The following is a 25,451-nucleotide window of genomic DNA, read 5'->3' on the forward strand; positions in this document are numbered from 1 at the left end:
TCACAGGTACAGAAAATTGAAGCAGAATTAGGTCACTCAGGTTTTTCATACAGATTGAACAGTAAATCAAGAGGGGTTACTGTTCTGGCAAGAAAAAGAGTTCCATTAAAGGCGACAGATATTTGTTCAGTCCAGAGGAGAAGTTTATGATTCCTGTAGGAGAGTTATTTGAACAGAAAATGACACTGGTACATTTTGTTCCTTCCAGGAGCTGAGTGACACTTTTTAAAAGAAAGAGAGAGGGAGACTGACTTTTGGTAACTCTGCTGATGAAGCGGCTCTTGGTAATTTTTGAGAAGGAATTTTCAGGGTTGTAATGGAGGCCAGGGCAGTACAAAAAACACTAGGCTGGCTTCCCGAAGCCAAGGGACTAGTATGCTGTTTTCATACTAAATTCTGACTTGATACCAAAGAGGGCTCACATCATTCAAAGATACTCTTCTCAAATAAATCTCTTTCAGTGTGAAATATATTTCTTTCTCATGTAACATTTGTAGAATTTACATGCTAACAATATAATTCCTGGAGCACTTCTGATCAATTCTCTAACTCTAGGTGGAAGAACGGAAGTGAAGTATATTGATAGGAGCAAAGAAAGTATGCCAAAATACCAAAAAAAAAAAAAAAAAGGTACTGACACTACAGAGAAAAGCAATAAAGTTCCATCATAAGGAAAAGATGGTCTAAAAAAAGGATCCAATTTAAATGAGAACAAAGCATTTTTAACTGAAGAGCTTATATAGATCTGAGGCAGAGTGCTCACATGCAGAAACTTACGTGTGCTATTACTGAAAAAGCAAAGTTAATTTTGTCAAAATTCTGATTTCATGATGAACAGGAAGAGCATCCAAGTGACTTAAAAGTAAAAAAAAAAAAAGATTCTTACAATTTTCTTTCATTTTTCATAGACAAGGTAAGTGATATTACAACAAAGAAATGAACATCTGGTTAAAGAATTTCTGACAAATGATTTTTGCTCAAACCAAGTTTATAAAATTATAAAAGAGACTTAAAAAAAAAAAGACCTTGCTCAAATCCTCAATCAGAAGAGAGAGTTACACTGGACTCTTCCTATCAGTGCTAAAGGGTAATAAGTAAGCCATTCTCTCAAAGAGGGGGAAAGGGGGGTTTTAGCTGTCTTTTACAAGGGCCTAAGGGACTTAATCTAACCATTCTTAAGGAATACATTTAACTAATTTCTGCAATTGGATAATTTATCTTCATATAGGCAGAAGTCAGCTCTTGCTCTGTAACTAAAGAAGATAAAAGATACCCCTGCAAAACTCTGCCAGTATAAACCTAGCTTCTCAAGACAGCCATGGGAGATTTCAGGCCAAAACACCCATCAGCTTTTTGAACCCAGGGTTGCCAGATCGGTCACTTCAAAAGCCAGGCAGCTTAACAGAAGAGGAGACATGTTATCAAGTAATAATAATAACATGACAATTAGCCATTCCACCACCTTCTGCAATGCTTATAATTCAGAAGATACTGATGGGCACATGGTTTTAACTTGACACAGGTATGGAGGACAAAACCTTTCCACATACTAGAATAGGCTAAACAGTAATAATTAATACCGCGTACTTTGGGAGACCATCCATTAAGATCATTTCCCAGAAAAGTGTTAAAATGATCTTGTTACAAGAAAACCCTGCAAATACAGTTCTGGTAAAAATGACAAAGAAAATTTAGGACTCAGTAAGCACACACACACACCCCTCATAATATAGGCTGAAGAAGGAAAAAAATATGAGGAATTAATGCTTTTGAACTGTGGTGTTGGAGAAGACTCTTGAGAGTCCTTTGGACTGCAAGATCAAACTAGTCAATCCTGAAGGAAATCAGTCCTGAATATTCACTGGAAGGACTGATGCTGAAGCTGAAGCTCCAATACTTTGGCCACCTGATGTGAAGAACTGACTCACTGGAAAAGACCCTGATAGTGGGAAAGACTGAAGGCAGGAGGAGAATGGGACGACAGAGGATGAGATGGTTGGATGGCATCACTGACGCCATGGACATGAGTTTCAGCAAGCTCCAGGAGTTGGTGATGGACACGGAAGCCTGGCATGCTGCAGTCCGTGGGGGTCACAAAGAGTTGGACACGACTGAGCAACTGAACTGAACCGAAGGGAAAAAAAACCCAGATGCATTTCTAGGTACAGTGTCTGTGTTATATGGGGTTCATGTGATTCAACAAAGGGACTGGCAGCTCTGTATGGTCAAGGTAGGGAAAAAATGTTAGCACTTGAGTCAGAATTTTAAACTATACCCCACTATCCCATTTATTGTCTTTTAAAATGGCTTTTGGCTTTTTTATTCAATAGCAACATAAAGAAAGGACTGAATATAAATATTTTTTCTGTCCCAAATGAGTATACAGTGCTGATATTTGACTTTTATACCACACAGAAATTATTCACCCAACAGAATCTGCCTATCAACACTGAAATATCAATTGATGATGAATATCTAGCTCTCTAGGGATACATGAAAAGCTGGAAACAGCAATATAAAAGCTCTTAATTGAGGATTAATAATAGCAGTGAGAATAAAGTTATACTCTTCATCCAAAAAGCTATACACATTTAATGGCAAGTTACTGCGATTTCTTTCAGAGTAACTCTCAAAACTGATAAATCAGTATTTTAACATAATAATAGATAAGTAGTCATGTGTTTTACAATAAAGAGTAAGGTAATGTTTTTAAAGGGATCCTAGACATTATTTTTTTCCTGGGCTCCAAAATCACCCCAGATGGTGACTGTAGCCACAAAATTAAAAGACGCTTGCTCCTTGGAAGAAAAGCTATGGCAAATCTAGACAGCATATTAAACAGCAGAGACATTACTTTGCCAACAAAGGTCCATCTAGTCAAAGTCATGGTTTTGCCAGTAGTCATGTATGGATGTGAGAGCTGGACCATAAAGAAGGCTGAATGCCAAAGAATTGATGTTTTTGAACTGTGGTATTGGAGAAGACTCTTGAGAGTCCCTTGGACTACAAGGAGATCAAACCAGTCAATCTTGAATATTCATTAGAAGGACTGATGCTGAAGCTGAAGCTCCCAATACTTTGGCCACTTGATTTGAAGAGCCTATTCATTAGGGAAGAGCCTATTCATTAGGAAAGACCCTGACGTGGGGAAAGACTGAAGGCAGGAGAAGGGGACGAGAGAGCACGAGATGGCTGGATGGCATCACTGACTCAACGGACATGAGTCTGAGCCAGCTCCAGGAGATGGTGAAGGAAGGACAGGGAAGCCTGGGGTGCTGCAGTCCATGGGGTCTCGGAGAGCAGGACACGAGTGACTGAACAACAAAAGACATTAGTTTGGGCTTCCAGGTGGCACCAGCGGTACAGACCCCGCCTGCCAATGCTGGAGACGAAAGAGACTCTTGTTAGATGCCTGGGTCAGGAAGATCCCCTGGGGGCGGGCATGGCAACCCACTCCAGTATTCTTGCCTGGAGAATGCCCATGGACAGAAGACCCTGGCGGACTACAGTCCGTCCACAGGGTTGCAAACAGTCGGACATAACTAAAGCAACATAGCACGAAAGCACAGACATTATTTCCTAACATTCTCTATAATGTTTAACCCCTCATTGTCTTAAGTTAAATCACACTTGGGAAATAATAATAATAGCTAATATGTATTGAAAGTCTTTGTGTAATTTTATCTTCTCCCTATAAAAGATGATATTGCATAATACCTTCTTTTAACATAAAGGGAAACTGAGTCACAGAAAACAGATGTACCTTGAGGAAGGCAACACAGACACTCAGTGGCAGAGAACACGTTTTGGCTAACTCTCGAAACCAAGGCTTCCCTGGTGGCTCAGCTGGTAAAGAATCCGCCGGCAATGCAGAAGACCTGGCTTTGATCCCTGGGTTGGGAAGATCCCCTGGAGAAGGGAAAGGCTTACCTACTCTAGGATTCTGGCCTGGAGAACTCCATGAACTATATAGTCCATGGGGTTGCAAAGAGCCGGACACAACTGAGTAACTTTCACACACACGTACACCCGAATCCATGATCTTAGCTTCATTTTATCTTAACTCAGTTCTTCCTGGACTCTTTTTTTTTTTTTTTTTTTTTTACTGAAATTAACCATTTAGGATCTACTAACTACTGGATCATGTAAAAAGCAAGACAGTGCCAGAAAAACAACTATTTCTGGTTTATTGACTATGCCAAAGCCTTTGACTGTGTGGATCACAATAAACTGTAGAAAATTCTGAAAGAAATGGGAATACCAGACCACCTGACCTGCCTCTTGAGAAACCTATATGCAGGTCAGGAAGCAACAGTTAGAACTGGACATGGAACAACAGACTGGTTCCAAATAGGAAAAGGAGTACGTCAAGGCTGTATACTGTCACCCTGCTTATTTAACTTGTATGCAGAGTACATCATGAGAAATGCTGGGCTGGAGGAAGCACAAGCTGGAAGCAAGATTGCCAGGAGAAATATCAATAACCTCAGATATGCAGATGACACCACCCTTTTGGCACAAAGTGAAGAGGAACTAAAAAGCCTCTTGATGAAAGTGAAAGTGGAGAGTGAAAAAGCTGGCTTAAAGTTCAACATTCAGAAAACGAATATCATGGCATCTGGTCTCATCACTTCATGGCAAATAGATGGGGAAACAGTGTCAGACTTTATTTTGGGGGGCTCCAAAATCACTGCAGATGGTGATTGCAGCCATGAAATTAAAAGATACTTACTCCTTGGAAGGAAAGTTATGATCAACCTAGATAGCATATTCAAAAGCAGAGACATTACTTTGCCAACAAAGGTCTGTCTAGTCAAGGCTATGGTTTTTCCAGTAGTCATGTATGGATGTGAGAGTTGGACTGTGAAGAAAGCTGAGCACTGAAGAATTGATGCTTTTGAACTGTAGTGTTGGGGAAGACTCTTGAGAGTCCCTTGGACTGCAAGGAGATCCAACCAGTCCATCCTAAAAGAGATCAGTCCTGGGTGTTCATTGGAAGGACTGATGCTGAAGCTGAAACTCTAATACTTTGGCCACCTCATGCGAAGAGTTGACTCATTGGAAAAGACTCTGATGCTGGGAAAGATTGAGGGCAGGAGGAGAAGGGGACGACAGAGGATGAGATGGCTGGATGGCATCACCGACTCGATGGACGTGAGTTTGAGTGAACTCCAGGAGATGGTGAAAGACAGGGAGGCCTGGCGTGCTGTGATTCATGGGGTTGCAGAGTTGGACACAACTGAGCGACTAAACTGAACTGAAATACAGTCTGTGGGCCAAACCCTGTCCGTAGCTGTTCTCATAAATAAAATTTCACAGGAACACAGCCAGCCCCATTATTGCCTGGCTGCGTTCACACCATAATGGTAGAGTTGAGTAGTTCTGACAGAGGCTCTAAGGCCTTTAGAGAAAAGGTTTGTCATCCCTGATTCAGATAAATGTGCCAAATGAAGCTTCTGGAGTAAGAGTAAAAATAAGGACCACATACAGAGACATTTAAATGGGGCCTACCCTAAAAGTGAGACCAAGCCATTGCCCAACAAGTGCATGAACTGAATCGAAGAATACATTATTTCCTTATATACACCTTCTGAAGGGCGGCCTTTAGTATCAGGAGATGTCAAGCCAGCAGACACAATCAACATATGAGCCACTCACAGTCAACATTCAAGGACACACTGACAGACTAGGACAAAATACTGCACAGTCTGAGTGTGGGCTGACCACTTTCTTGTATCTTTAAGAACTCTGGGCTGAGCTTTTGATCTTGGCGAGTCATCAGAGTAGATAAAAGTTTTCTGACTGTGAGAGTGAAAATCAGGCCCAGAAGCCCTGGAGGGTCCCTTCCCCAGGCTCCAGTGGCAAAGAAACTCTTCTGAGACTCTTTTGGAAAATCACTCGCAAGCCTGAGTCTTGGCCTCTGCAGTTTCCCTTAGGCCTCTCCCTGGTCGCACGAAGAATGACCATCACACCAGGAGACACCAGGCCCTCTGGGCTGGGTGGTACTTGCAAGCACACATCATCTCACCCACCGGGCAGCTGCATTACCTGTACTCCCGCTCCTGCAGAATCTCCACGGGGTCCAGGCCTTGCGGTTTCTGGACTGGGCTGATCCGGCTCTGTTTCTGCTGCAGCTGCAGGATGGGCGAGGGCTGCCCCGGGGCCGGCTGCGGTACGGAGGGTCCGGGCACGGCTGCCGCGGGCGGTGGCGCTGCGGCGGGGGGCGCGGGTGAGGGCCGGCCGCTGGGCGCGGGCACCGGCAGCTTCTGCGGGGGGCTCGGGCCGCTCAGCTCTGGCCCCGGGCCTGCAAGACAATAGCAACATGGGCAGCTGGGGAGGGAAGATGCCCTGTGCCCACACCCCGCCTGCCCGCCGACAACCCCCCACTCCGGGGCGGGGGAAGGTCTGGGGATGGGGACAATGGAAGGTCTCAAGAGGAGAAAACAGAAGGAAAGGGAGGAAGATGAGGAAAGCCAGAAGAGAAAGGAGGAAAGGGTTAAAAGAAAGGAAAAAGAAAAAAGGAATTTGGCATTTATCCCAAAGGGAAATGGCCCTAAAATGACTCTTAGGTAATAAACTGATTAAGGAATAGAGAGCCAGTTTTTAGTGGAGGGCTGCAGTGGGTTTTTTAAATAATTACAGGTGCATTTGGGGTTCTGAAAAAGCAAGAGAGTCACTCAGCGGTCAGATGCAATCTGGGTGTGGTCCCAAAATCACATTCTGCGGACTACACCACAAACCCCCTCCTGCCCAATCTGGAACAGTCCAGCTGTAGAACCTATGCTTTACATAAATAGGCAGCAGCCCACCAGTACTCTGTGTGAACTGAAATAAGCATGCATTTCCCCCTAATGATCTATAAACTATATTTCAGGCTTTATCAGTACATCTAGGGAACTTAAATTTCTTACTACATGTTAGAAAATATTTCTAAAAACATTCAGTGCAGGGGAAATAAAGAATCTACTCATTCCACCTAAGAAAACCTAGCAAAGATTAAGATTCAAGAGAGCATTTTTCTCATCTTATCAGAATAAAGGGCTATGTAATCATTAAGTTTATTAAAATGTACTTAATTAGTTAATTTAAAGCAATTTCCCACATTAAACTTTAGGAGTTTTAACTAAAGTAAGAAGTGTTCCATCTCTCCTTCCGATGAATTTTTACTTATTTCAAAGTTATAAATAAAATTAGTGATGCTACCAGAGGAGTTTAGTAAATTAAAAGAAAAATCTCAGCAAGCAGATCTTAAAACCTCAAATAGGCATTCTTCCAAGTATTTTCTGTATCTGTTCTGAGAAATATTAAAATTATTAAATGGTAACAAAAATAATCATTTCTACACTTCAGAGTGACTTATTAATGTACCATACAAAGACATACATTATGAAAAATTAGACGTTTCAATTTTCAGCAAACACCAGAGAGAAGTGGGCTTAAATGACAACCCAAGGATAGCAAACATTCTGACAAGAGGAATGGGAAGAATTAGAACAAACTGCTGGGAAACTACAGTGTGTGTGAGTATGTGTGTGTCTGTGAGCATGAGTGTGCGTAGTGGTGGTGTTCTTTCGTTCCCCTTCTTCTGAAATTAGGTAAAACTTTCCCAGAGACTTAGGGCTGGATGAGACTTCCTGAGGTCATCTGTAGCCCTGTTCTAGGATTGATGACAAGTTCTGGAGGGAAAAATGCATTTCTTGGTTTTTTTTGTTTGTTTGTTTTAGGCACTATAGATGTACTATCATAGTAAAGAGATCCTTCTCAGTGAAGTACATTCTGATTCTTTTTCTGAATGGGAGGTCTTTTACATAATGCAAACCTTTTCACAATATTTCAGATTTAGAGTTCCTTCCATTCATATGGAAGAAACCAGTTTATAAACATTAACTCTCAGGGTTGTTAACCATTGGAATAAGTTATGGAGGGACATTTTTGATTATTTTTTCCCTCAGGGTCTTTAAAACAGGGGAGATTTAAACAAAAATCTGAGTTGCTTTGAGCCAAAAGAGAGGAGATAGAGATTTCTAACAGTTACTTTAATAGTGTGATTCTATGAATTTCCCTAACAAGCTCAAGAAACTGGTAGAGTTAAATCTATTTGAAGACTTGGTATAATAAGCATACTAAATAATAAATGTAATACATTGAAGCCCTCTAAAAAACCACCACCTTTAATAAAAAGAAAATCTGTGTCCTATTGATAACATCGTACTGCTGCTGCTGCTAAGTCACATCAGTCGTGTCCGACTCTGTGCGAACCCATAGACAGCGGCCCACCAGGCTCCCGTGCCTGGGATTCTCCAGGCAAGAATAATGGAGTGGGTTGCCATTTCCTTCTCCAGTGCATGAAAGTGAAAAGTGAAAGTGAAGTTGCTCAGTCGTATCCGACTCTTCACGACCCCATGGACTGTAGTCTACCAGGCTCTTCCATCCATGGGATTTCCCAGGCAAGAGTACTGGAGTGAGTTGCCATTGCCTTCTCCGAACATCATACTAATTACCCTAAATTCAGTTTTCAGAGTGCTTTCCCTCCTTTCAAAATTTGAATAAGTTATCAATAAAAGCCATAATAGTGCAAGAGTGTACATATTTCACTTACTCTGGATGTTTCTTCTTTAGCATGATGGCTTGTGAATACCTGTGTAGAGTCATGCCGACTCCTCGAGGTATATTCAAGTCACTATTTTTAAAAACACACAATCAAAGGGAGGTATCCAGAGCATGTCTGGTATCTCTGGTTCCAAATCTAGTCATTTTCAGCCTGTGACTTCAAACTAAATCTGATACATACACAGCTAGGCTTCTTTAATCTGTAAATACAGAGACATTCTTATCTGGTTGAAGGACCCTTAAAGTTAAGACGTAGGTAGAGAGAGACCCAAACGTAGGCTTAAATATTCACATCTCCAATCTAAAAAGTATTCCAGCTTGCTGTGAACTGAAATAGGTACGTCTAAAGCACCCTGTGTCTTCCTAAAAGAACCGGTAAGTCATACCAATCAGTCGTGGGAGCCTGAGCAAGTTACTTAACCCCTGGTGCCTCAGTCTCCTCATCAGTAGAATGGAGATAATAACAGTGCCTCACCCCTGCAAGGGGGAAGTGGGGATTCAATGAGACAGCATGGTTGCTGAATGCTCAGCCCTCAGCTCTGGTCATTTTTATTGCCGCTAAGGACACCAAAGCCTAATTTAATCACTCAGCTTTTCAGAAAAACTCTACAGCAAAAGAAAGGTTTTCAAGGAAATTTGGTACTGTATTAGCTAGAAGCTTTGAAAGTACGCTCTTCAAGAGCAAACTTGAAAATGTTTCCACTGTTTAATACAATTCAGCACAGATACTCAGATAAGTCAACCTGCCCTGTGCTTCCTGCTAATTCCCCATCAGAATCACTTACAGGCAAACTCCTTTCTAACTAAACACTGCAAGTTCATTTACTGCCTGGGTCTATTTTCTCCTCCAGCCAACACATTATTCAAAAAATTCTCCTTACAGAGGCTAGGGGACTGAACGCAGCTGCCTGCCATTAGACACGCCCAGAACACAGCTACCTAACCATGATGTGTTCTGCTTGTCTTTCAGGCGTTGAGCTGCCTGAATGAGTTTGTTCTGTATCAACAGAAAGCATCTCTTGACAACCAGCACACTCGTGGTCTGCAGAATGATAAGAACTCACATCTTGATATCTTTAGATCAAAAACAAATTACGTTCTTTAGCTTATCTCCTACTCTCTCGCCAATATAAACAATTTAGACTGAACTGTCTGAGGTACAAAATATGTGTCCTCCTGTCAGTTCTCACTTTAGAAGTCAAGGTAGATATACGCCCTGACACTCTTGAGGGGTGTCATCCCATTGCAGCTAAGGGAGGGAAGGAGTCTTTATTAGATGTCTGAATCTAAGAAACAGGTAAATGAACTTCTTAAATTACCTAAGCCTCACATGTACAGAATTTCTGTACAGAATTCCCACTTTATCTTCCGGTACAGAAGGATGTTTGTGCAAATAACTATCTGTGCATTAGACAAGGATTTAAGTGGATTCCAGAGGTTGAAAAGCTAAATGTAATAATGAGGCTTAAACGAAGCATACTAAGAAATTTTAGATGACAAAAGGAAAAAAAAAATGAGAGGGGCAAGCAGGAAAGTGACAAGCACTGAAAAAAATCAGCAATAAAACTCTTGCTTTCTACCATGAAGGCTTCCCTGCCCACCGCAAAAAAAGAACCCAAAACCTTTTCAGTTCCTGTTTTGAAATTTGCTTTGGTCTCCAAAAAGAAAAATGAATCAGAATTAAAAGAAAAACGATGGATTCGATTTGAGAGGAGCCCGCAGCAGGCAAGGACTAGAGTCACTCGTCTGTTCAGCGCACACTTCCTCTGGTCAAACTGCAGTTTTCGGGTGGTGGCCCTGGCGGTATTGCTTTTGGTGAATTCTAACTTTGGACTGGGTTTGAGGCAGATCACCCCAGCCAAAAAAGCTCTCTTCACACATGAGTGACACTAGCAAATGGGACGAAAGAAAAATCACAGCTACCACCAGGAAAAGTAGACATACTTAAATTGATTCCCCACCCCCCCACCCCCCGGAATATTGACAGAGGTATTTATAAGCAATTCTGCTGCTTTATTATTTTTTTTAAAAAGGAGAGGGATAAACAATGAATAAAAGTAATATTCTCTTAAATAAAGAAAAACTTCTTTTGGCCTTACTTGAACTTGTCCAAGATGTCATTGCCAAAAAAAAAAAAAACCACCCAAAAAGCCATTTTCAAGGAAGGTAATCATTTCCCTATGAAATCTGAGATTTGGGGGACAAGATCAGAAATGTAACCTCTGTGGCAGGAAGGGGTCTGTTCTATTTGAGGAAAGTGCCTTCTTTTCTCCTTTGCCCAGTCTCTTTGCCTACTCTGGCCTATCGGCCCGAGTAATATCATTTCTAACGAAGCCTAATGGCTGGAAATACAAAAGACACGAACAGTGAGTAATAAAACAAGCTTCCCCCCTAATGCCAGGAGTCTGGCGAGCGAAGATGTAGACATCAGGTAAAGGAAAAAAATAATAATAAAATGGAGCCTTCTCTTCCAGATATGATCCGGAAAATGCACCCAGCATTGCATTGGTTAGGACGTGGAGGATTTGCTGTGTATAAGTATCCAGGTAACTGAAACTCTATCCTCGAAGTTTTACTTCATCATCTGGTCTCATTCTTGTGACTTTGGATGAAATAAATCATTTAGCTTTCTGTCTTCTTAAATAATACCCTGGAATCTTTTCCTGCTGTGACGAGGTCATTGTTAAAAATAACAAACCTCACTGAGGTCCGTGATGAGGGACTACCCTAGGACAAGTTGCAGTGCTCGAGGAAGTATGCCTGTGTGACAAGGTCCCACAGTGGGCTTTCAGGAGGCATAGACTTTGCTCCCTCCTCTTGAGCTACCAACTATCCGACTGTGACCACTAAGCCTCTACTGGGAGCTCCTTTAGTTAATAATGCTCCTTGTATACTGAGACACAGGATATCAGGGTCACCAATGTTGTTGGCATTGTGTCTAGAATATGAATGAAAGGCTCTCGGTAAGGAGCTGAGATCCTTTTCCATGCTACCCACAGTGGAGCACAGACCTTGGGACAGAGCCTTTCCCTTGTTGTGAGCCTTCTGGTCATGAGGGTGCCAGGGCGGGGCAGAACATGACGCCCCTGGCATTGAATCCTGCGTCTCCATGCTCCAGATGTGTCCCACGTGCACGGGCTTATTACTGGGCGTGGAGCACCAGGTTTGCTAGCAGGCCCTCAGGAGGTACAAACTACACATATACACAGACAGACACTTTTGATTCTCTCTGGCAGCATTCCTAAGAGCTAGAGTTTTTGCAATTTTAAAGCCGCTAGACACACTGAGTGTTCAAACTACCATCTAATGTGCAGGTTTCCTGTACAACATTTACAGTCACTAATGTTTGGTCCCATGGGATCCTCCACCTACCAGAGCATTGCAGCCCACACACAGAAGTCTGGAGATGACACGGTACTTTCATGCTCTTTAGAAAACCATTCCTAAGGCTCCATCTACAATTAACAAGATGAGTTTACCCTTTCAGTAGGCAACTCAGGGTTTCCTCTACCAGGAAAGAAACATCTACAAACTCAGAAGTGAAGTGAAGTGAAGTGAAGTCGCTCAGTCGTGTTTGACTCTTTGCGACCCCGTGGACTGAAGCCCACCAGGCTCCTCCGTCCATGGGATTCTCCAGGCAAGAGTACTGGAGTGGGTTGCCATTTCCTTCTCCAAGGAAGAACAATAGTAATAACAAAAAAAAAATCTGAACTCTTTCCCAATGTCTAAGTCCCAAAACCTAAGAAGAAGACCAATAATCCCAAACCAGTAGCAATGATCAGATGTCAGGGCTGACCCAAATGAGAGGGATTCACTCACAGGAAAGGGTGTCAGTGACAAGGAGGCACTCTGGAATTCAAATTTCCTGAGATTCAAATTCTCTGGAATTCAAAACTCTAGTAGAACAGAACCATAAACCTTGTGTTTATCCAGTGGCTAACAAAAATCTTCCCAGAGAAAACAACATTCGTGGAAGATCACCCTATAGCTTCTTGGAGCTCTGAATTCTCTCAGTGGGATCAAGCAGACCACCAGCTCATTACCAAAGACTATCACATCTCAGCTCCTTACAGAATGTCAGCCTCAGCTCTGATGCTGGGGTCCAGAGGAAATAGGCCGTGTGGATTCTGTTACTCTATTATGAACAAATGTTACTGATGCCTCTATCATGCAGTATTCCTTACAATAGTAATAATTAAAAAAATAATCCCGCCTGGGAAAGTTACTTTATACTCTCATGCTAGAAAAGATGCTGTGTCCTCTGAGAAACTGGAGAGCAACTTCCTTCTGAGTGGCGAGGACCAGGCACCTGACGCTATCCCCTTTCCTGACCACCATGCAGTTCCAGTCACCTTGGAAGCGCAGATGCAGCCTTCACAAGAGCTCCTGGGCCCCCACCCCCATGGCTGATCTCCCAACTTTGATTTCTACTTCCCTCTGTTTCTGAATTTTCTACTTGATAATTTCTTTACCATGGGTATGCTTTCTTGCAAGCCTCCTCAAACATTTTCACAACCAAAAGGATAGAAATAAGTAAGTCAACAGACACGAAATAGCTCAAGGAGAGAAGATTCGAGACGTGCCTGCTGGCAATGGAACACACCAGGTGCAGGGGTTCCTAACCTGGCAGGGGGTGGGGTGGATGGGCTTCCCACATTTTGCTTAGAGCCACAGCTCACACCAGAGTCTCCAAAGGTTTAAGAAGCACCCCTCTAGGACCCACGGCCGAGGAGACCAAGAATCTTGGCCAACTAAGCAAAGCAGACAAGGGAGCCAGCAAAGTGCGGCAGAAGATGGCCCTGGGCTGACAGCAGCCCAGCGCTTCTGTGTGCTTAGCCGTCCTTCTCTGAGCTGGACCCTCGCATGATTCACTGGGTTGCATATTAACCTACCAGATGGTCTGTTGTAGTTAACAAGGGCCTGCTGCTGCGGCTGTGGCTGCTGCGGCTGAGGCTGGGGTTGGGGCTGTGGCGGCGGCTGTTGCTGCATGCCAGGCAACGTCCTTTTCCCCTGGACTGCAAGCTGCAGTGTTTCGGGGAGGGGCTGGCCCCGGGCCAGCATCTTGTAAGCTAAAATCTGGGCTCGGAGCTGATGCAGCTGGACGGGACTGAAAGGAGAGGGACCCCTGTTGGGCTGGTTCATCGCCTGAGGGTCGCCTGGGATGAGGGATCCTGGCTGGCTCGGTGGCATCTGTGGTGGGGTCGGGCCGCCTCCTGATATAGGGCTGGACACGTGCTCTGGGGCTCCCAGCGGAGATGGGTGCGGCGACATGTAACCTGGAATAAAACACAAAGGGAGAGGTCACAGGCTGCCCCCCATGACCCTGAAAGAGAAACATTCCTGGAGATCCTGACGATTTTCCACAACAGCATTGACTGACAGAAATTTAAAGCACATGTAACTTAATGTGATTATATATAATTTAAAATTTATGTATATCAAATATATATATATACATATAAAATTCAAAGAAACAGACAAAATTGTAATAATATATAATTTAAACCAACATACCCCTAATATTATCATTTCAAAGAATAAAAATTATTAGAGATTTTACATTTTTGTTTCCATATTAAGTTACTGTACATCTCCAATGGGACTAGTCACATTTCAAGCAGTGGATAGCCCGATGTGTCCTAGAGGCTTCCCTGATAGCTTAGCTGGTAAAGAATCTGCCTGCAAAGTGGGAGACCCTGGTTCAATTGCTAGGTCAGGAAGATCTGCTAGAGAAGGGATAGGCTACCCACTCCAGTATTCTTGGGCTTCCCTTGTGTCTCAGCTGGTAAAGAATCCGCCTGCAATGCGGGAGACCTGGGTTGGGAAGATACCCTGGAGAACGGAAAGGCTACCCAATTCAGTATTCTGGCCTGAAGAATTTCATGGACTGTATAGCCCATGGGGTCGCAAAGAGTCAGACACGACTGAGCGACTTTCACTTTCACTTTCACGTGTCCTAGATGGTGACACGTCCTAGTAGTGGCTGTTGTACACCTAGAGGAAGGGCACAGGGGAGAGCATTATACATTAAAAGGAGCTCCAACCTAGAGACCAGAACCTGAAGCTCTCTGCTGTACTGCAGTGCAGAATGAGGACTCTCTTACGGGGATATTATTTGGTTTATTATTACGCACTTTATGAGTAATTTGCCATTATTGAGGGCCTCCATGGTTGTGGGCACTAAGCAAGGCACTGTACATGCTATTTTAGCCGAGTTTACCCTGGAATCAGAGCCTGATGGAAAGACTGAGTGCAGCTGATTTATCTGAAAGGTGCAGGGACACTGACAGGAGTGTGGAAAGGTAAAATAAGGGAAGGAAGCCAACAAGGAGTGTATGGTTAAGTCAGTTGCTGTAGTGCATGCCTGAAGATTAATCTCATGCACAAAAGCTCTGGGATACAGTATGCCTCCCTATTATCCCAGGGAAGGAGCTGGGGTATTTATATTCCATCACTGGTTGCTGGTTATGACTCTAGGGATCATTAGTCCCCAGAGACTTTGCCGTGTGTGTGTGTGTGTGTGTGTGTGTGTGTGTGTAAGGTGGATGCCGGTAAATCAAAAGCAAGATGGTGGTCTGGCCAGTAGATATAAGGATGATGGGAGCACAGAAATGGTAAGAAGAGTTAGAGGGATGTGAGCAGAATGGAGCATACATTTTTTTTCTATAGTCCTCACAACACTCCCAGAAGATACGTGCTGTCGCCTCATTTTTTAAAATGAGAGTAAGCACGTTACACCATGTCACACAATTAGATCTTGGTAACCAAGATTCACCTGATTCCAAGGCATATGTTCTTTCCATGGTCTAATATTAATTTTGTTGTAGTAATATAAAAATAAGTTAAAGGCTTGAAAGCTTCCAAAATCTTCTAGAAGCATTTATGTGCTGCAAGCTAAGTCTCCTCAGGTGCGTCCAACTCTTTGTGACCCCGTGGACTGTAGCCCGTCAGGCTCCTCTGTCCATGGGATTCCCCAGGCAAGAATACTGGAGTGGGTTGCCATGTCCTCCTCCAGGGGATCTTCCCAACCCAGGGATCAAATCTATGCCTCTTACGTCTTCTGTACTGGCAGATGGGTTCTTTACCACTAAGGCCACCTGGGAAGCCCAGAACCATTTACAATGTAATATAAAAATGAGAGTAATCTGTTTGGGTGATAAAGAGACTTAAATGGGAAACTTAAGAATACTTAAGAAAGAAAAGTCAAAATGCAATAAAATTTTCAAGAAACTTATTTCAAGAGATGAACTGTGGAGTCTGGCCAGAGAATCCCTAGAAAAATATAGGCCTGCACATTGCTGAAGGGAGATCCAAGAGAAAGGAGAGGACAGAGTGGTTTGCTGTACCCCCAAAACATTGTCTTCCATTCAAATTGAGGGCTAACTCATCAACTCAAAGGCATTCTAAGACACAATGTAAAACATTAAACTAAAGGTCTTTGCCATTAATAAATCCACCTGCATCACAATTATTTTAAAGGTCATCACATAGGTGTTTATTAGGCATCTGCCGTGTGTTTCAACACTTAATCAAGTTTGAGCTGAAGCTGCTCTCTGTGTCTATGTGGAATTACAGAGGCTCACGAATATCTGACCCACGCTGCCTGGGGACTCAACGTCATCATCTGAAAGACTAGAGAAAATAAAGGATACAGTTCCTTTTATCTCAAATTGCCATTTGGAGAGGGAAACAAATTTAGCCTGATCCCCTAAGACAAGAGTAGGTTTTGTTCTATCAATTGGTGAGATGTAGAACTCCATTCTGAGTAATCCTGCCCTGAAGAGAAATGGAAAAGCTGCTCACTCTCATTCCCGAAATCCCTACTCTGTAATCGAGCACAAAAATCATGAAGGCATTAGGGTTCTAGTTGATCATAGAAGTTAGCCTAAGAAAATGCCCCTGCAATCAGCCTGCTCATCTGCAAGATGAGCAGAAATTCAAATCCCAGGATGTTATTTATAACAATAAACATTTTTAAAGAGTATCAATAACATACACTTAACTTCATCATTAACGGTTTTCCTTCTTAATGAGGTTAAAATTCACCTCCAAATTGTAATGCTGGTGCAAAATGGTAGTTTGTTCATTATGAAAGTACCTCCCTAACACCTTTCTGCCAACTTTGCATCTATCACGGGAGGAAAAACTTCTACTATAGCTACTGACATTTCATGGGAGAAGGGATACAACCAGGTGTTAAAATGGGTCACGTCTCCTGCCTTCTGGACTGTCCTCTTTCCTAAGGTCGTCACCAATTATAGCTAACCCGTGATAAATCACACGATGCCTAATACAACTGACCAAAACATTAGACAATCTAATCTAAATGTAATTGTGTAACACTGTTCATCAAATTGCTCTTTTCAACTATGTCTCCTGGCATGGCAAAATTATAAAGATGAGACACTTAGTTGTACTAAGTACAATAATTCGTTTTACCTCAAATTTGCTAAGAAAGAAACTAAGAGTGAAATAGAAATCATTTTCCAGAATTAATCAATACAACAAAATCTTCCCTCAAATGTGGTAAGAAAAAAACTAGGGGGGTGGGAAAAATTGTTTCCTAGAATTTACAGGAGATGCTAATAGAATCATTCTATCACAGTATGACATTAAAAATGTGACAGTGTTTCAGTTAAAGAGAGAGAGATTTCTTTTTATTTTTTGACATGACTAGCATTCCATAAAACTTCAGGAAAAATCAGAAAAAAATCTAAACGATAAAAACAAAATAACATATTTGCATAATTATCTTTGGTTGAGAAAATGGTGAAGAAATTGCCTGAGAGTAAATATACCTTTGTCTGCAGGATGACAGTGTTGATGCAGAATCTGCTCTTTTTGAAATCTGGTTTAATTTGCTCATTTAAAAGTCGTCAAAAAATGGCAGTTTTCCTTCCCTCAGCTTCAAGGGCATTATTTCCCCAGTTTCATCTCTTTGCAGAGAGAGACAATCAGCTTCTCTCCTTTTAATAAACTTGAGTTTTCAAATACCAATTTTATATGAGTTTTCTCTTTACACACACACACACACACACACACACACACACACACACACAAAACATTAAATATTATATACTTTTCTTTGAAGGCTTTCTCTATCCAGTGGACTAAAAATAAACAATGTTATCATCAGGACCATACGGTACACAATTTAGTATTTATTGAAGGAAATGGTTTTGCTTCTCAACCAATACCTTAAAATAACCTAATAGGTTGCTAGGTAGTTAAAGCAGGCAGTTTTCTGATCAATACTACACCTCTCTAGACCGGTATGTTTATAAATGGCTTCCTACAACGGAGTTTTTAAAGATATATGTTATTATGGAGTCTAAATTCTTTTTAGCTCATTATATAGAATAAGACTGCATTATACCAATACTACCTTATTCAAAAGCATATTTTAAATAATGAATTCCCCAGCTTACAAGGCACTTTACTCTTCTAGAGAAAAATATTACATTCTAATTCCAATTCTATTTAATTTAATGCAGACTTCTGCATTTCAAGTAATTATAACTTATTGAAATTATATAAAAATTAAGATCTATTTAAAAGTGTTTTTTGAATACATAAAGTTCACTTCTCTTCCTAATTGAAAAAAATTTACTAAATATCCAGTTATGCGCTAGACATTGTGCCAAGTGTTGGAAATTCCAAGAAATATCATCATTCTAGAAGTCCAAGAAAGGAACCAAGCAATGAAAGAAATTTTAAGATACATAAAAGCAAAAAGCCTCACTTATGATTCATGCATTTCAAGTGTTTTCCTTTGGCATTGTCCCAGGGCCCCACTATTAGAAGTACTGCAAAGCCAGGAGCAGACAGAGCCAGCATCTGGCTTTGAGAATCACTGGATATAACTCATCTACACCTCCTAGGTATTAAAAATGAGATCTACATTAGCTCTGTGAAGGCACCTGGCTCTTCAGAATTTAAATGATAAACCTGAAAGTATTGTCTTAATTCATTCTTACCCCTGAATGGCTCAAGTTTTTTCTTCTGTGCCTGAACAAGTCCCAATTATTCAGTCTGCTTTTCTAACATGGTCAAGATTTTACGAGTCATTTGTCACACTTACATCTGCCTACCATCAAATTTCAGATCAGAGTCTAGGATCTTCAAAAACCTGCTGGAATATTAGTGAAGATGTACTCCTATGCCTCCATGAGTTGCTGAAATGTCCATATAGTGCTTCTGAAAAGAGGTTACATTATATCTTTGGATATACTTTCCACTATCTTCAATATGCCCTCAACAATGAGAGGGAAAAGCACCCAGCAGAGGACAAAGCTGCCATATTTTGATTTGGCCACTATTGTGGGTGCAACTGTGGAGTGGAACCCTGTCCTCTATGAAGCTATACTGAAGACATACCCCCTAGTGCCTGTGACTGTGACCCTATTTGGAAACAGGATCTTTGCAGACGTAACTGAGTTAAGATGAGGTCATACTGGATCAGGGTAGACTCTGATCCAGTGACTGGTGTCCTTATAGAAAGAACAAAGTCTGGACACACGGACATGCAGGTTAAATGTCATGTGGAGACCAGCATAGAGACTGGAATGTCAGATCTACCAGCCAAGGAATGTCAAAACAGTGCTGGCGACCACCACAAGCTAGGAAGGGGCAAAGAAGGATTCTTCCCTGAAGACTTCAGAGCGGCCACAGCTGCTTTCGGACTTCTGGCCTCTAGAACTTTGGGAGAATACATTTCTATTGTTTTAAGCCAACTGGCTTGTGGCAATTTGTTATGGGAGCCCTAAGAGACTAAGATAGCCATTCCCCAGTGATGACAAGTTATTCCACTGTCAGAAAAAGTCACCTTATGAAGGAGGAGTGTACAATTCAAGGGAGGTGGGTGGCTCATCCTGCTATCACCCATCCATGCTGTTGTTGGGAGGCAGACCTGGGTCCTCCTTTTGGACCTGTCACTTGCTGGATATGCTAACTTACAGAAGCAAAGTAGATTTTCTGAGCTTTAGCTTCTCCACCTACAAAATTGGAGTGATATAATGTATCTTACAAGATCAGGGCAAAGATTCTGCATAAAGTACGCAGTGCATTTTGCAGAGTGCTTGGACACATGGTGGCCAGTCAAACTACTAGGATTTTGTAGAGAAAACTGCCCATATCAAACATAAAGTTGTGTTGTGAGGGGGTAAGGGGAGATTTCTACAGGGAAAAGAAACCTGCCAGACCCCATCCTTAGACAAGTTCTGTTCTTTGCAAGTCATAATTAAAATAACAATAGGAAAGATGAAAGACTATGATATGGAGCCCAAAGCAGGTATGTAGCAAACACAAACCTTGGCTGTGCTGATCCATCGGACTCTGAGGAGGGCCCATTCCTGGGTGAGGTGGTCGCATAGCAGTGCCTTTCATGGATCCACAATGGATGTCTTCAACCCCCTTGTCGTGCATACCATCCATGGGCTGAAACATTGAAAGGACATCAGTTAGGCACCTCTTTAAGGCACAATATTTCTATCCGGTGCTTTAAGAGCCCATCCTATAAAGTCTTCAAAATTGTGGCCCAATCATCTATTATCCACATGATAGCCATATATTTTTACATTTATATTACATATATTACTATATACTACATAGATTTCATAGATGGGGGACAAAAAAATAAATAAAAAAGACTACACCAATAGGATCAGCAAAGCTACCTGTTAAGTCAAAAGTTAAGGCTTTAAACAGTTGAAAGGTTTTTGGTTATGTCAAAACCTGCAAATAAAAATGAAGTCCTGTTGACAAGGCAGACAAATATAAGCTATTCTTCTACACCCTTTTAAGTAAGTCCTGAAACCTGTTGTATGGTGAAGTGAGTCCAAAGTCAGAATGGAAGAAGAAAGACTCTTTGAAATGTCTGTGATGATCTATTTTTTGGGTAATTTTTTTTCATCAGAGGGGAAGGAACCTATGAAAAGTTTAAAAGCTGAAACCAGAAAGTTCCATGGCAGTTGGGAAAAGAAAAACAGACAGGGTACAGCAGTGAATGGGGGTAAGCACCAAAAGTGAAAGAGGCTGAAGTAGGTGAAGCTGTACTACAGACGGCAGAAGGAAGAAAAAAGGCGAAAGGCAGAGTTTGGCAAAGAAGAACACAGGGGCTGGAAAGAGGGCTTGAGGGCTTGAGGCCTTGGACACAACAGACACCCAAGAAACAGCCACTGAATGGACACTAATCCAATCCAGAATTGGGCAACAGAGCATGTGTTTGAGAAAGGAAAAGTCTATTCCTCCCCAAACTGGAATAGTAATTTTCAAAACAGCCTGAAAGGAATATTTCCAGGAGTTTATAGAAACCAAATGACTTTGAGCAAGAAAGTATGAGTGTTTGCAGTTTTGGAGAAAGGAAAGTTAATTTCTGCAGAGTCAAAAGCACGCACTTGAAAAGAGGAGAAATTTACCATAAAGAGGATGTTCAGAAGAAAAATGGGAAGAATTTGGTATAAAGAGTGTCTCTGAGTCTGTTAAATAGTAATAATAGAGAGGAAATCAAAGCAACGCAGCAGATGTATTTAGGCCACTTGTTTATTTATTTCCAGCAATGTTGAAAAGCAAAAAGCTGAAGCTCAGAGGGAGACAGAGGAGAAAAGACAAGGAATAAAGCTGCCTATAAAAAGATTTTCAGAAAGTGAAGCATCTGGTCAGCAGGTGTGAACTCCAGGCACGTCATCATGTCCTCACCCAGGGAATTATCTGAGGGTCTGCGGGCCGAAGGAAAGCAGGATGAGAAAATGCAGAACTTGCAGAATGAGAACAAAACAAAAAAAGAGCATCGATGGGGGTAGAGAATAGGAGAAAACGTGACAAAGATGCTAGAGAACAAAACAGAAGGGATCAGAAGATATAATTATAAATTAAAACAATTCAGAACGTAACGATGACCTAACACTTATGAATATGTTTAACTTTTAAAGGTGACCTAAATATTTCCTTCAAATCTTATCTTTCATTTCGAAGGTGAAAGCATCCTTAAACCCTCCCCAAATTACTTCACCTACCTGTACCAAGGTTTGCAATTGACAGATCCAGTCTACAATATAATCCCCCAATTAATACAATATGAACACAAGACAATGTAATGACTTTCTATGTCTATATATTCAGTGTGTCTCCTAATAAATAGGATATGGAAAATAAGCATTTATATACATACCTGACAAGCTAAAAACCTGTATTTAAAAGAAATAAAAAAAAGCAGGGAGAGATATTGGAGATATTATAGGGCTATCCATGATATAGTTAAATGAAAAAGAAGTCTCAAAGTAATTAACAATGATGATATGATTTGATTATGGTAAAAGAAAAAAAATTTTAAATATATCACCTGAATATGCAAATCTATGCTTAGATGGCATTTTTGTTGAAGCTGGAGAAAAGTAAGGTGCAAAAAGCATATATACAGTGCTCACTTCAGCAGCACATATACTAGAATTGGAATGATGCAAAGATTAGCATGGCACGCAAACTCATGAAGTGTTCCATATTTTTTACAAAAAGAAACGCGTTTGAGTCAGTTCTAATAAGGTGGATGAACCTGGAGCCTATTATACAGAGTGAAGTAAGTCAGAAAGAAAAAGACAAATACTGTAGACTAACAAATACATATGGAATCTAGAAAGACGGTACCGACAATCCTATGTGCAGAGCAGCAAAGGAGACAGACGTAAAAACAGACATTTGGACTCAGCGAGAGAAGGCAAGGGTGGGATGATCTGAGAGAACACCATTAACATGTGTACATTACCATACATAAAATAGATGACCAGTGAAAGTTTGGTGCAGGATCCCCAAAACCAGTGCTCTGGGACAACCCAGAGGGATAGGGTGGGGAGGGAGGCAGAAGGGGGGTTCCAGATGGGGGGGATACACATGTATACCTGTAGCTGACTCATGTTGATGTTTGGCAAAAACCATCACAATAGTGTAATTATTTTCCAATTAAAATTAATTAACTAATTTAAAAACACATCATACAGTCTTAGTCAAAATTTAAGGGAAAAAAGTATGTACAATAAGCTGTTACCTGGGGTGAACCACTTATTTTATTTAGATCAATATGGTTTTACTTTTCAAAATAAGCATATATTAATTTTTTTATTTGAAAACCATCAAATAACAAAAATTTGTGAAAAATGGATCTTTCCTTCCTGAGCTGCAACGCCTTACCTTAAAATTGACCTCCAGTTCTACCAATTAAAGAAAAGACTTGTACTTTTTTGCAGTAGCCTTTCTGTTTCAAACCAGTATCTTCCACAATTCACCTATTTAACACCAAGAAGCATCCTCACTATCTTATCTACCTGTGATATCATCCAAAAAAGATGTAAAACGGCCGTACATCTCATCAGACCTAACCTTCAGGTAATATACAGTGGCTACTCCCACCCTTCAATGCAAACTGTCACAGAAGATTTTGTTTGCTTTCTCAAAAGGCCATTCTCTCTGTTTCACATCTCCTACAAAGCCATAATACCAAAGTCATACCGTTATGATCATCCCCACAGCAACAACCTGAATCTCACGAATGGCAGATTATTATAACCTTAATAACAACTGGGCCTGGGCTCCGCAAAATCAGAGCCCTCTTCCAAAACCAGAATAAAGCCACTTCACAGGCAGACAGCAAAGTGCATTTTCAAGGATTCCCTAGAAACTGTTTTATTTCTATCAAGGCTTTTTTGAAAATATTCTTTAGGAAAAGACTCACTTTCCCTTTTCCTCTTTGGGACCTATGGGATCTTTTCAGGGAAGGATAATTTTCAGTATGTTACTCATAGATGGTATAAGTTACTTAACAGACGTAGTTGGGGAAAAAAAGTAAGACTTAACTCCTACTTCTTCACCAAGTCAAAATACCTGCAACCCCCAATCTACAGAATCTGTCAAAGCTGCATATTATAGCTAACACTGTTTTAAAAGCCAAGAGCAAGTCTTCCTGACGGTGCAACATCTGTAACCATAAAAGAGTCTAAGAAGGTATGTTTTTAATAAGGTGAGAGTGAAAGTGAAGTTGCTCAGTTGTGTCTGACTCTTTGCAACACCGTGGACTGGTAGCCCACCAGGCTCCTCTGTCCGTGGGATTCCTCGGGCAAGAATACTGGAGTGGGTTGCCATTTCCTTCTCCAGGCGATCTTCCCGACCTAGGAATCGAACCCAAGTCTCCCACATTGCAGGCAGATGCTTTAATCTCTGAGTCACCAGGTAAGGTACAAGATAAGAAAAAAACCTAGCTGATTCTCTTGTTAACCATAATAGAAAAAAAGAGGGGGCAAGGGTTGGTTATCAGGGATTATTAGCCATCTATGACTCAGAAGACAAGACTGGGAAAGGGGAATGAACTCACCTTGTGCATCTGATGCATGCCTTCCTGAGGGAAGTCAGCAGACCCCATCGACGGCATAGGGTGTGAGACACTAGGAGGCCCAGGACTTGGCCCCATCATACTGTGGACGGAACCGGGGGATGGTCCGGGTCCTGGACTGGGCCCAAGAATGGGTCCAGGAGAGGGTCCCGGCCCTGGCGAAGGCCCCGGGTGGGGCATCGCGCCAGGGTCTGTGGGTGTGGACATCTACTTCTCCTGTCTCTGCCAGTCGGTACAGTGATACTGAGTTGGAAAGAAGAAAAGAGAAAGGGATGTTTTAAACATGATGTTAAGATCAGAATAAAACAGTTGTTAGTATTTGGTGGTGCCACTTCTGTAACAAACACCAAATAGAACTCCCCTGTCTGGTCCAGATGCTTCAGAGGGCGTATACATATCCATCTGCCCTCCTCTTTATGAAGACCATTTGTTTAAAAGAAAAAACAACTCTAAATGATTCTCCAGAAAGATATAAATCATCTAAGATGGGGGAAAAAAAGGCTCACTGGAGAAACTAAAATTTAACACATAAGCAGAATTCTAAACAAGCTTGAAATTTATTACTGAAGTCAACAGATGCTCTCCATTACTTGGGCACCTTACTAGTCATTAACCGCGCCCCCCCGCAAAAGCCGGTAAAATATAAAATTCCTAAAGACGTACACAACCAAGACCCACTTGCATAAGTCAATGGGCATTCAAACTTCTCAGAGATTTCTAGATAGTCAAAAGGGGGGGAAAGTACAATTCCATAAACTGAGAATGAAAGGGAATTGCCAATCATGGGAAAAACAGAGGTTATGGGAGTTGGACAAATATGGGTTCAAATATCCACGTATACAATTACGCATGGAGACTAAAATGCAATAGTACACATAAAACCACAGCTCTGCGTCTGGCACAACAAGCAGTTACTTTTACTGAGCATTATTCCCCACCCCTGCCGCCTCCACTGCAGCAGAAATGAATAGGAGGGACAGGTTAAGATGTGGTCCTCCCCCAAGTTAATGGATAGAAGACCACATGTACAGCTGAAGCCAGAAATTCATCCCAGCCCTCTGTGGGGTTCAAGAGTCACGAGAGAAGTCATCTATGACTCCTGGACTTCCGCGCGTTGATAAGGTGCGGAAATTTCAGTTCTCCAGCAAAGCAATATACGATCTCCTACGTGCCAAGACTTCCCGGCATCCCCACTGGGGAACTGCCTCATGGGGTGGGTACGACTGACTCTTGGATATGAGCCAAAATGACTAAATAAGCTGTTTTCTGAATTCTGATGTCTCCATGATCCAGAATGACCCCAGGATAGTCATGATGATTTATTATGTCACCTGGGGCACACACCTGTATGCACAAAATTCTGATGCCGAACTCACAAAATCCTAAATGGACGTGTGTGCCCACTGACGAGTGGCAGGGTTGAAATTAGACCATAGGGTCTTGGTCACCCACAGCGGGGCTCTGT

General features: G+C 41.8%; 1 protein-coding gene across 1 annotated transcript in view; it reads right to left on the bottom strand.

Annotated features, from left to right (window-relative positions):
* Nucleotides 1-24,200, bottom strand: part of SMARCA2 (SWI/SNF related BAF chromatin remodeling complex subunit ATPase 2) — a 163,458-nt gene extending 139,258 nt beyond the window's left edge. The window contains exons 1-4 of the mRNA XM_068973585.1: nucleotides 23,969-24,200; nucleotides 19,920-20,046; nucleotides 13,503-13,886; nucleotides 6,049-6,304 (exon numbers count right to left, since the gene is read on the bottom strand). Coding sequence (XP_068829686.1) covers nucleotides 6,049-6,304; nucleotides 13,503-13,886; nucleotides 19,920-20,046; nucleotides 23,969-24,193 — 992 coding nt within the window. The 5' untranslated portion in view covers nucleotides 24,194-24,200. The remainder of the gene's footprint in view (nucleotides 1-6,048; nucleotides 6,305-13,502; nucleotides 13,887-19,919; nucleotides 20,047-23,968) is intronic.
* Nucleotides 24,201-25,451: the final 1,251 nt, after the last annotated feature.

Source organism: Capricornis sumatraensis, chromosome 6, assembly GCF_032405125.1.
Source record: "Capricornis sumatraensis isolate serow.1 chromosome 6, serow.2, whole genome shotgun sequence".
NCBI lineage: Eukaryota > Metazoa > Chordata > Mammalia > Artiodactyla > Bovidae > Capricornis > Capricornis sumatraensis.